At 39.4% G+C, this 13,279-nt stretch overlaps 1 protein-coding gene across 2 annotated transcripts in view; it reads right to left on the minus strand.

The window, feature by feature from the left end:
• Positions 1 to 31: 31 nt before the first annotated feature.
• The window catches only part of cacna2d3a (calcium channel, voltage-dependent, alpha 2/delta subunit 3a), a 106,677-nt gene continuing 93,429 nt past the window's right edge, over positions 32 to 13,279 (minus strand). For both annotated transcript variants that reach the window (XM_046396596.1, XM_046396595.1), the window contains 7 exons: positions 11,286 to 11,361; positions 11,142 to 11,194; positions 9,994 to 10,049; positions 6,047 to 6,161; positions 1,957 to 2,069; positions 777 to 859; positions 32 to 651 (listed from right to left, as the gene is read on the minus strand). In XM_046396596.1, the coding sequence (XP_046252552.1) occupies positions 559 to 651; positions 777 to 859; positions 1,957 to 2,069; positions 6,047 to 6,161; positions 9,994 to 10,049; positions 11,142 to 11,194; positions 11,286 to 11,361 (589 nt within the window). In that variant the 3' untranslated portion in view covers positions 32 to 558. The remainder of the gene's footprint in view (positions 652 to 776; positions 860 to 1,956; positions 2,070 to 6,046; positions 6,162 to 9,993; positions 10,050 to 11,141; positions 11,195 to 11,285; positions 11,362 to 13,279) is intronic.

Genomic DNA, 13,279 nt, shown 5'->3' on the forward strand with positions numbered 1-13,279 from the left:
TCTTCATCTTCAGTATTATTAATTTTTTTTAAATCCTCAATATCATTATTGTCCATGAAAGTCAGAGCGGGCCGGGGGAAGGGGCACCTGTCTTTCTCCACATGGGTGTTACGTGGATCTAATGCCCAGTTCCAAGCCCAGCTACAGACCCCAGCCCTTAGCTGCTACCTGAAAGGACTGAACATAGTGGTGTGACTGTCACTGGAACCACTTGTGCAGTTTTTAAGCTACTATGTGCATTGTTGGCATTATTACTATATTTTAAACTTTGTATCTCCCCAAAAACATCTCCATGCAGCTCATGTGATATTGCTAAAGCACCTTAATGTTCACTATTTAGCAGCTGTAATAGTTATCCATTATCAATCCTTTCAAATAAGTGCCTTGTAGGGAGGTTCCTCAGGGCTAGGGGCTTTGCAGGTGGTGAGTTGGAAATGGGTGCAATTTTCTAAGGGGCAGGAGTGTTTTTTTTTTCTGTGGCATCGTCATGATTCTTTTGCATGCCGAACCAAGTCGATCCAAGTCACGTTCTGGATAGAGAGGCATGGTCAGCTCTGGTCACCTGTGGGACAGCGCCAGTAGGATGCAGAGCAGTGTTGCTGCAAGAGACGGTGCAAGACCCACAGTTCCTCCGCACTCCATTGAGTTTTCCTAGAAAGACGGGGGCAAGATACAGACAGATGTGGAATGTTTTAATAAAACACAAAAGAGGAAATGTTATGAAAAGAACATACAATAATAACGAGTTATTTGTGTGTGTCTGTGTGTGCTGATACCTCTGGGTGAAAAGGGTGACAGGTATCTGGGCGCCTCCTGTCCTTTTGCATCTTCAACCGCTCGCACTTGAGAGATTCATTATGTGCGGCTGAAGTTAAGGCAATAACAGACAACGTGTAGCCTCTGCAGGGTGCTTTCCTGCTGGAGTGCTTTTCTTGTTTATAATGGAAAGGAATGCATGTTTTTAAGTGCACCATGGACAGAGGTTCTTATGGATGCAGTGATACTTTGTGCAATGCAGGTTGTGTAAAAATAAAAGGGAAACAGACTGAGCAATATTTGATGAGTTTTCTTTTGTCGCATAGCAACAGAATAGCAAGCTTCATGGTACAGTAAGCACTCCACAACAAAATAAACAGTGGCGGACATGTATATACAGTGTGACTATACTGCATAGAGAATTACACATTAGGAGAACCCAGCTCGGCTATGTGGAGATAAATTAAGTTCTTTCAGTCTGACTCCTTTCTGCGCCGTGTCTGCAATTGATCAGTATCCCATTATTGTGTGGGCTACACACACACACACACAAAACAGACCTCTAGCAGAGTGCTGTCTCAAAGCCTCGGCTTCAGATCTTGTCCCTCGCAACGTTCTCATCTCATTCATCCACTGGAGGGGCAGAGGGCAGACAAACTCCCCATGGTTTCCCCACAAATGAAACATTCAATGCTATTTACACCACAATTCACATGGACACACACTGGTTATAACTACAATATTGTGACACTGGTGGAAGAGAACAGACTTCTCCTTTTAAAAAACATAAGCAGGTAATTCTGTTATTTTTCTCAGTGGAGTTGGGGAAGCCAAACTGGAAAGACTGCAACCAGCCAGCTGTGTAACACATTAAAGTCGCCCTCAAAAACCATTAATTCATTTATTCATTCATTCATCTTCTTCTGTGTCAGTTTATTTATAAATTATTCACCCATTTGAAATTTGAATTGTGACAATTATTATTAGTTTTTGTGGCTTTTAATCCATTTTTCTGTCAAGGTTTTGGAGGCTTTACTGTAGCTGCTGTTTTGCTCATCTTCACATCCCTGTCAAATGTAGCTCTTGTGCTTTCAAATCACACTTTCCTGTCGTTCAGGATAAAAAGAGACTAGAATTTGCACACTGGTGTCCTGTGTTCAATCACCCCCACCTCTCAAGTCTTTGGGCAATAAAGGATATACATGATTTCGATGGGGTCCATGGTGATTGGCTCAAACATGCTGCAGTCACACTTGTTGTCCACTACCACCATGAAGAGATTACTGCTGGGGATCTGCTGGATCACAAAGGACCTGCCAATCACAGCACAGACAGTCAGAAACAAAAAAAAAGATGAGGAAGGAAGAAGGGAGACAGAGCAAAGGAGGATTGAGAGTTGGATTGGCAAGTAGACAAGACACATGGGTATGATGTAAATTTCCATGTGTGTCAGAGGATTTGTGTTATGAGTGTTCACATTCTCCCCTGGCGGAGGAGAGAAACACCGAAGAGACTCCACTGGATGCATGTCAAGAAGATGACTTGTCTCACCGCCAGCTGTCAGTAAACATACAGCGACACAGACAAACTCACACCAACAGACACACATAAAAGCATACACACATGCTTCTCAACTCACTCCATCCCCTCCTCTTCCTCATTCTCTTCCCTTCCTTTCCTTTTGTCTCAGTTATATCCTATCCAAAGCGAGCACCAATGAAGTGTTGCCGAATATAAAACACTCCAAAGAGAGACAAATGGGAACCACACTTTTGTTCTCGTAGCTTCCCATGGCTGTGTTTAACTAGCCTGAGAGATCAGGCCTCGCCCCGGCCTCCTGGCCAGTGATTTATGACCGTGGATAAGCTTTATGAAGAAGAGAGGTCGTAAAGATGATCTCTTCTTTGTCGCCCTTTCTTTCTTTATCTCTTGTTTCTCTGCCTCCCTCTCTTCTGCTGCAGCTGGGCGATTTATCGAGTTCACTGTGAGGCATTTATCAGACACGTATGAGAACGTACACGTGTGACTGAGTGAACACACACATAAGCAGCAATACTGTATATGTGCATACACTTCCTCAACCCTTGTGAAGACAAAGAGAGACCTGATAGTTCAAATCAGATCTAGTATCAGGAATATATCCATCCTTACAAATTCAATACTATGACCAATTTAATCTGACCACAAACAGCCTCCAATCCTTGAGTAGCACCAATCCACCGCACTCTAATACAGTTATCCCACCGTGACCAACCAAACCAAACCAAACCAGCCCAGCAAATAGGCCAAGCCAGTTCCAATCAGGGTGAATTAGGATCTGCTGATGTTTAATAATCCGTGCTCACCCCTGCACAGCGCCAGGCCGGTCCAGCTCAGCGCGCTGATAGAAAGCAGAGCAAGTGTTCTTGGAGAAAAGACTTAAACACATCCTGACAGCACAGCTGCTGGCCTTGAACATACCCAGCGCTGGGAAGGGGAGCACTACACCGCATATGCATGCAGACACATACACACTTCAGCACACACATGGATGCGCACAGTATGCACAGAGACAGACATTCATGCGTACTCTCTCACACAGAACACACAGACAGCAAAAACTGTCTCTTCTTCTTCTTGACGTGGTCTCCTATTGCTGTGGCCTAGTGCGGATTTGGGCGTGCAGAGAAACGGACCAAAAGAGGTCCAATGCGTTTCTCTGAGAAAAGCAAAAAAAAATGACAGACAGTGAGTGACATCAAGGCCCATAGAAAGAATGATAAAGTAGTAAAACAGAAAGAAATCAAGACTTAATCAAGACTCAAATTACAAAGCTGCTGTAAAAAAAAAAATTAAGACACGTACAAAGAAGTGGTGACAGAGTTCAAGTTCTGACAAAACATATCACACAGTCTGTAGCTGAAGCTGATAGAACTTAGCACAGCTTATCAACACTTTCTGATCTTAAAGGAAAATGATTTATTTTTCCAGCATTGGCTGTACTGAAGGACAGAACTAATGTTTAATATTATACTTTACACATGTCTTATTTTTGATGCAGAACAGTAGCGAAGTTTTTCTACCTCTCATGGTAAAATCGTTCTGTGCTAAGTTTTGGCAAAATGCAATATTTTTGTGTGTCCTGTGGAGAACTTTTTTTTTTTCCCAGTGATTTAGTCATTGCATAACTAGCCATAATCATAACTGTACGTAAAATATGGGTTTCAAACATATCTGTCATCACAGTTGGAGAATTTGACCAGTAATTACTGTGTTTAATTTAACAATTACTAATTCAACAAGTTGAAATTGCGCCAGTAAAATATCAGCACACAAACTGCTGACTTTTCAGAGCTGTCATTTTATTTCCATTTCTTTCATTACTTGTAAAAAAAAAATGGCACCATGATTCCAGTATTCTCTTTTAGTCTTATTATATGTGTTACATGATTCGAGGCTGGTTGAGTCACATGAGCCTTGAACAAAATTTGAAAATGGAAAAAATAGAAAAATTTAATTTAAAAAAATGGAATATGTTATCAAAAATTATCAAAAGGAGGCTATTTGCTTTTAAATAAAAAATATTAGAAAAATATAAAAAAAACATAATTTATAGATGTCCATCACTGAGTGCCATTGAAATCATTTTAATTTATAGATGTTGCATGCATAAAAATTGTTATGCCAATTCAGTTTTTTTCATTGCAAAATACTACTGTGTAACAAAACAGCACGTCCTTTTCTCCAGCTGTACCATTAAAATCTGTTTAAAAAGCTGTGTTAGAGAAACAAAACGTGTCTTATAGATCGAGAGTGACAGCATCATAATATGCAAAACTATCCAGCCAATACCATGATTATTAATGTGACCAGGAATAAAGAGACATATGTATTTCAAGAATCTCTAACAGATGAAACCACGTCTACGCGTCCGACTGTAACGCTGAAGCTGTAGCTCATTGCAACTTTTGAACCTCTCTCTGTTCGGGACATGGCTCGTCTGGGACGGTCAAGAGAAAGAGTATGTGGAGCGGTAGGATATACGGCTGTGAATATTGTCGCTAATAGTCCCCTTGAAGACCTTCTCTCGTTAGAGACATTACACACTCTGTCCTCATTCTCATGTTACAGTCTAGAGAAGCTGGCAATGCATTAATGGAAGTTAAATCATCCTATAGGGCCACTAAAGCTGTTATATCATTCACCAGATTTCTTTGTTTCTTGTGCTCTGCCGTACAAATCAGGAAGTAACGGACAAATACAAATACACATCACACGCACATGTGTGCACACACATCATAATACAGTAAAGAGAGGTTGAACAGGCAAGAGCTTAGAGTATATTTCCTAGAGCATAAAGCACACATGTACGTGTCCCGATGAAAATATGAGAAAGGCTTCAGTCAGTCTGTAATGTGAAACAGATGTTTATCACCAATATCCTATATTACTAATATGAGCTATAAAATTCCACATAACTGAAATAAAAACTCCATTTCACTTTGTCAAATTCATTGTGCTTTAAAAAAGATTTATTCGAAGGCGACATGTTTCTCAGAGCACACAGCCTTGCCCGCTAATCCCAGTTTTGGTGTCATCATTGGGGATTCTCTTTTGAAGCACGTCTCTGTCATGTGGGTGGGGGGTGGGTGGGTGTAAGTGGGTGAGAGGGTGCTGTGTGTGTACATGTGTGTTTGGGGTCTGACTGCATCCCCAACCGCATTTCACTCATAGCACCCAGGGCAGTGGTTACCCTGCTGACCTTGTGTGTGTGTGCACATGCGCGCACGCATACACACACACACACACACACACACACACACTGGGTTCTGTGCTTCCCTGGCAGTTCCACAGCTGGGAGCAATGAAGGGCCCATTGGAGGGATCTAGAGAACACCCCACAATTGCCTGACAGAGAAGCCCAAATTGTTAATGGGGACCACACTCATTTTCCCATTTTTAAAGGAAGCCTTTTTTCCACCTCTCTCCCTCATCTCTAAATGCCTCGTATTTCAAACTGCCGGAGTGGAGAGCGAGCGTCTGTGCGTGTGTCTCTGATGGATTGCCTGGATAAAAGTGTTTTCAACAGACAACAAATGATTTAAATGTGTTCCTCATTATCAGGGATTATAGAGATAAAAATATTTCGCAAGATAAGATTTAACAGAATTATTCATTTTTCATTGTTAGCTTGTTTTATGAAGCGTGGCGGCCAGCTGATATAAAAGTTGTTTTATTTAACAGGAGACAGCTATTTTACACTGTTGTTGTTAATGTGTGTTCGCACGTGTCTGCATGTGTGTGTCCCATACTTGATGCAGCCGTCACAGTCAAGGTTGCCTGTGTTCTCTTTGATGGTTCTCTCGGAGATGAAGGCTGGGTACTCGGTATCACATGGTACCTGCATGGTCCGACCCATCCTCTGAGCTGGAGGAAGGATTGAAGCGAGGGAAAGAAAGAAAGAAAGTCAGAAAGTCATGGAGAAAAATAAATTGAGTGAGAAAGTCATGGAACAACTATTTCAAAGTCAAATATATATTTAAAATACTTATGCAAATAGATTGTAAGCAAACATACCACATCCTTGCAAATATACAAGTTTGAAAGAAAGCAGCATTTCTAAACCAGAGCTGTCTCTTGTCCTGTGATATTTGCAGTGCAAATCAAGGCCAGTCATTTTGCAAAATTGCTTGAGCTCTCCTGCCACCCAGAGGTTGGAAACAATTCTACAGGATGGAAAGGAGGGGAGAGGGAAAATCCTCTATTTGGATCCAAATTGTTAAAGCAGGCTTACATTAAAATATAATTCAAATTTGCATATTAAATATTTACATGTAAAGACATGTTTTATTGTTCAAGTTCAGTGTTTTTATGCGGTCTTCGCACATTTTGTCTAAAGATGGTGGATTGTGTGTGTGATTTGAATGGAGCAGTTTAATTACTGGGTGTCAGCACCGTAGCATCACTGTGTAAAAATGTGTGTGTGTGTACAGTTGTATATAAACTACATGTCTGTGAGAAACGCAGCCTACATGTATAAATGTCTGGGATTAGTTCAACTCGAGAGGCTGTGTAGATTAGGTTACGGGCTGCTAAATTAGGGTGTTTCAGCTGTGTGTCACAGGCCTGTGTCTCTATTGTAAAAAGATATAGAAAGCGCTGCTAAGACCTGAGGCTAGCCAGCTGTGAAATTGTCTCGACTGCTTGGCGAGCAGCGATGCCCAGCTTTACTTTATTCGGGATAAGAGTGTGCAAGGAAAGCATTTTATAGACTTTCATTTTGTGGTTCTGTCCTGCTCTCTCCTCCCTCTCTCACATTCACATACGAAATATTTTCATATTAGTTTTGGCTAGAATTAATACTACAATACGATGCTGCTTAGCGGGGCTTTAATTTCAGACAGGCAAACAGTATTCAACACTCCATAAAGCATAAGGCATCACAGCGTTCATAGCTTGGCGGTAACAGCATGAGAATGTGCATGCGTTTGTGGAAGAAAGTGAGACAGAAAAAGAAAGGAAAGACATAAAAAACCAGAGAAGGAGAGAAAGAGAGAGAGAAAGAGTGAGAAAAGGAGAGAGAGAAGCCTTTTTTCTCCTGTTACAGAGCGGATATTACTTCCCACCACTACCAATATGACACACATCCTTACAGATCATAAAACCATCAAGTATAACCCCTGTGGACACACAAACAAACACAAATGTGCACAGACACACGCACACGCCCTCTCAAACTGAGGTCACTCGAGGTAATCTTGTGTTCTGCCATTTTTACTTTTAGGGTTTGGATTGAGCCTCTTTATTCTGTTTTTCCAGTGGTCACACTGACTCAGACCAAGAGGAAATGGAGGGGAGATGGCGAAGATGAAGACAGAAGGTCAGCGCTGAGGACACTGCTTGTTTATTCTGTGTGCAATGAACTTTGTTTCAGATGAACTCGAGCATCGGTATGAAAAGCTGTCGACTGCATTATACTTACAGAAATAAAAGAAAACAAACTGCATTTTCATTGTACTTTTTTGCCTGTTAAATTTTAAAAACGACTTCATTTCTTTTCTTTGTGAGAAAGCAAAGTTTACTGTAAAAAACTATGATAAAAAAAACTAGGAAATGGTTTGTTTATTACTGCATATGGTTATGATGAGGTATAAGCCTTGAAATGAATTTTGGGTATTAAGTTTAAAACAATTTAAAGGACCAGAGTGAAGGATTTAGCAGTGTAAAAAACCACAGGCCCTCTCTAGAACCGATGCTCAGTTTGTCTATCGAGAAACATGGCGTTACCATGGAAACATGGCGCTGCAACATGGGGGACTCAGTGGAACACAGACATATATAAATACGGCACAATGGTCAGTATGGCTCGTTCCTTTGTTTTTATTGATAAATATTACTTTTCTCTGTTTATTTCAATAAGTTGTTTCTACATTGTAGGAGTACAAAAAAAATGTCCCCACCGTAACAAAATCTGCAAATACAAATCAAATCATGAGACCCTGCAGTCGGTCAGATTTTGATGTTTTTAGCAGTGAAAGGATATATTTCACATAGATTCCAAGATGGACAATCGCAGACAGAATTATAGGATGAAATACACCTTTATTGATGTCCAGAGGGGGAATTCAAGTGTACCGCACTATAATATATTTACATCATATGGTAAAAAAAAATAAATAAATGAAAACAATTATTATTATTATTATTATCATAGGCTTTAACATTAATATCTAATAATTAAAAAAACAAACTTATTATATTACTATAATATATTATATATGATATACTCATGCCACAATTTACTGTATTTATGTGGCATTAATTCTAACAATATACTATAGCAGTGTGGTGTACTGCATATTGTTGTACTACTACTATAGACTATTACATTTTACATTACATTTTATACTAAACATTGTATTTTCCTAACATTCCAGAAACCACCTGCACATTTCATTTCATTTCACATTTCATAATAAATTACATTATTTAGAGATGTCTCTGCAACTTCTAACCGAGGAAAATAAACCCAAATCTTTGCTTGATAAATTTAAAATTTTACAGTGTCAATAATGACAATAACCAATGACCTCTCTTAAACATGTAGCAGCAATTATAGCCTAACTATTGAGATTCTGTAACTGAAAACTATTTTTTTTGTACTCCACCATAAACCCTTGAATATAAAACCATACAAAAGTTACAGTGATTTTAGTGAGGAAAACCACAGCTCCTCTGTTTGTATTTGATCACAGGTCAGTCTCACACATTCCAATATGGTGTTGATATGATGTTGATGTGCGATCCAGCAGCCAATGAGTTATCTATGATTCTGTGGAAGAGGAGCCACTTGCCGATGTGCTTATGAAGGGTTAATTCTGAGCAAATGAAAACACAATAATTCTTCGGTTTCAGGTGATTATGCAGCCAATCCCCTTAAATCCTACTCCCTCCTGCTTTAACTTTGGAAATAGTTGGTGTTTGGGAGCTATGACACTGATGACATGAAAGAATAAGAAAACCTTTTAGATTCTAAGAAAGAAGGTTTCTGTTCTTTCAGTTTCAGGTTTTTTTTTTTTTGCGTCTGTTTGTTTTATATAGGAGACAATGGAAATAAATGTTTGTTGGCAATCAAAACATGTTTCCAGTGCCAACAAAACCTTTCTTTTTAACCTTTTTGCTTGTTTTTTTTTTTTTTATTTTATTTTTAAACATGAAATTCAAGACCATGAATAAATAAATAAGGAATTAAAATACAGACCCGTCTGACATGTAATTAAAGCCTATAATGAATGCTACTAGTGAGAATTTTGGTTAAAATTTATTTCCTGTTGTTGAAAAACTATATTTGTAATATATATTGTATTGTATATATATATATATTATATATATACTTGTGTGCATACTGTAAGTGCATACTGCTGCAACAATTCCTAATCAAACTTGAATAAAGTTGTATACTAATTATACAAAAGAACAGTGAGAATGATAATAACTAATAATAAGAACTATTGAACAGAGATTATTATTTTAGGATCAGAATTATTTGGTGCTTTACGAATCTAATACTATTTTATATTGTGTCCATTTTCCACTTCAGCAGACATTCAAAATAAACTTGAGCGCATATTAAAGTCTACAATGAATACCAAGTGTGCTTAAGAATGCAAATAAGCGTGGTTGCAGTAAAGCTGTACTCATTAACAGGAGAGCAGTTGCGTGTGAGCTTGCTGTAGACAGAGAGTTTCTTCATTCTTACCTTTGGCTGTGATGTCTGAGTGCCACCAGCTGTACAAGTTAAACTCGACCAGGAATCTAAATATGAAGAAGACATGGATCATAACAATACACTCCAACACACACTTGTATAATACATACTGTAACACCCTCTACGGCATTCCAAGCATTTCTTAGATACACAATAAATGTTTCTTAACAACTACGGTAGGAAAGAAATGTTTATGCTAAATCGGTGGCTTTAAACTAAACATTGAACCTTATCCAGCTTAGAATTTCATTGTGTTTATATGCTTCTTAGACGTCCCAACAGTCTCTCAATCAAAGCAATCATGTGAAACTTTTTCAAGAAGTGAGTGTTAAATATTGAGAAAGAAATTACTGGCATGTCTGCCTGAATCTTTCTCCTGAATCTTTTTTTTATTGTTTATGTGAGTAAAGTAAAGTGGTAAAATTGTTTTAAAATTATCTCAAATCTTTTTTCTTAACCTTAGTCTTGTTATGACTTTTCCATAGCAGTAAAAGCATGTAAAAGAGCTTGTGTTTTATTAATGTCATAATTACTCTTTTTGTGTGTGCACACAATTTGTTTATAATTTCTCCCTGCAGTTCTGACCTCACACAGTCAGAAAATAAATGCTTGATATGATGGTGAACTCAAAAAAGTTCAACCACGAATGTGATGCAATGTAACGGAAAATAACTGTAATGACGACAGAATGTTACATGTGAGATTTATGTGACGTGATGGCTGTTTAGAAAAGTGCAAGTAGAACATGTATCCAATATTAAACGCATAAATCCAAACATCGCCAATATGTCAAAGACAAGATAATTGTCTGCAATGTGACAGGCTTTAAAATTAGGACTGAATACTCAATCCTCCCATGATGCACTCTGCTGACCACAGACCACCCAGGAAGACTGCAAACCCAGTGTGGCATCACAGGAATACAGGAAACATCAGGTAGCCATTACTGCTCGTGATCACTGATGATCATGTCGACATACATGTGGAGGCACTTGTAAACAAACATGCAGTTGATATATAGTCACAAACACGCTGTTAACCTCATCTGACAGGAGGGGCCACCATATGAGTCTTCAAAGGCTCATGTATGCAGCAAGCGTGTGCTGTTACAAACACACAAAACTACTCTGAAATCTTACATGACAAGCTCAGTCAGGATCCACTTCATAGCTGAGAAGAAAGCAAAGTAGGGCTAAAGAAAAAAAGAGAGACAAAATAGTGATCAGAGAAACATGACACATAGTCCCAAAACAAAAAGGACAAAAGCAGCATGCAGTACTCACATCCAACAGTGTGTGTCCGCTGTCGCTACTCTCTGAGTAAACCCAACATAGAGCCTGGTAGTCATACAGAGTCACTCTGAGTAGACAAAGACGGAAAGAGAGGACACAGAGTGAAACAGAGACATCGGAAATAGAGATGAAATGAGGTTTAGACAGACAACATGTTTTCACAGATTTGACTTTAATAAGTCATACATTTGGCAGGAAGATGTAGCCCGGATAAGGTGATTTTAGCCTTGATTCACATGCTGTCTCTAATATTACATGCCTGCGGGGCCTTTCGGGCTGCTGTGTGGGGGCAGGAAGTAAAGATCCCACCTCTGCTATAACTGCTGCTTTACTTACAGATAATATATTGGATGGATGCGGTAAAAATGGGAAAAGGAAAGGAGCTGAAAGCTGAGAGCTCCCTGAGAGGTTCCTCAAAGTGATGTAGGAAGGTGGGTGTGTGTGTGTAGATGATTTGGGGATATTGGGGGGGATATTAGAGGATTTAAGGGCTCAGTAAACCCTGAGGGTGTGAGTCTGTCTGGGAGAGGTTATTGAAAGTGTTCCTAATACACACACACACACACATACATGCTGGACACTCTTTTTCACAGCCTGTGGATAAGTTCCTATATACTTAACAACACTTGTGTGAACGTGTGTGCAAGCATGTGTGTGATGTCTGAGAGGGCTCAGTCTATCCACAGCCCTGGGCGATGTTCAAACCTCAGTCACAGTGCTGGTGACAAACAGCTCCAAAACACCGCCAGGAACCAATTAGCTCTAAGCCAGGCCACATAATGGCGTTAGCAGCAAAATTTAGACCAATGTAATATGTGTATGAGTGTGTGTTTGCATGGATGTGTGATTACGTGCCCTTCGTTTGCACTGCATGGGAGCACAAGATCACTTTCAGCCTTTATACTGAGTTCTTTTGCTTGTTTGAAAAAGACGGTGAAATGGAAAGTAACTCAAAATAATTTGTGTACTCTTGCCTTCATCAGCAGCCTTTACGCTGACAGATGAACCCAAGCTGGCAGCTTGTGTCAACTTTAAGTAGTGCACTTTAAAATGTCTTTAATGTTTTTTAATCAAGACAAAAAAACTGTGCTGCAATTTAGCACATTAATTCTCTGCAGATGGTACTGAGTTAAGACACACTGCTCTGGACTCATTAGTGTCTAAGATCCATAAGCTCTAATACTTTTCATACTAATGCTTCACTGACACAAGTCGTATTATTCATTCAACATATGTCATCCTTAATTTTAAACAATCCTTCATCATCCGACATTAAAGATTCAGTGAAAGCACTTGTCGGCCTCTTTGTTTTCATGAGTGGGACAGTAAACCATTTGCTGTCAGCTTTTGAGGTTCATCCCTATGATAAACAGGCGTGGTTGTCTACTTGTGCAATGATTTGTCACACATGATTTTTATGGATTGAGACAGCATGGCTAAAATTTCCTCACCCACATCCCAAAGGCAGAACTGAATGTCGGGCACAGTGATGCAATGCTGGAATGTGCTTGTGTGCCTTTGTCCAAATATATATTTAACGCTGAACTTTGCAATCAGTTCAAAACTGTTCTTTAAAGATTCCACAAATGTTACACCAAACCAGTTTCACTCTACAGTCGAACAACACTATAAGTCTGTCTGTGTCTGCTTCTCTGAATTTCTGTTCTGTAATACTAGGAAAGTTATCCTCCTGGCTTAAATTTCCAAATTAATTGCAGAAAGTGGCTGCCCACTGCTCCTGGCGTTTTCCAGGAGACACAGCTCTGCAACAAGCAATATATGTGTGAATGTGTCTACATGAGTGTGTCTGTGTGTGACTTCAAGTTTCTCCTAATTCCTTCGTTTCAGGAAAAGATTTGCTGTAATCCCTTAACGGAGAACTCTGCCGAGCGAGGGGTCGGAGTTCAGCACTGAATAGCTGAACACGATTGGCCGAGTTAAGAGCTGTCAGCACAAAAGGAGACATGCTCTCATTCTGTGGCCTG

Source organism: Scatophagus argus, chromosome 8 (assembly GCF_020382885.2).
Source record: "Scatophagus argus isolate fScaArg1 chromosome 8, fScaArg1.pri, whole genome shotgun sequence".
In the NCBI taxonomy this organism is placed as follows: Eukaryota; Metazoa; Chordata; class Actinopteri; family Scatophagidae; genus Scatophagus; species Scatophagus argus.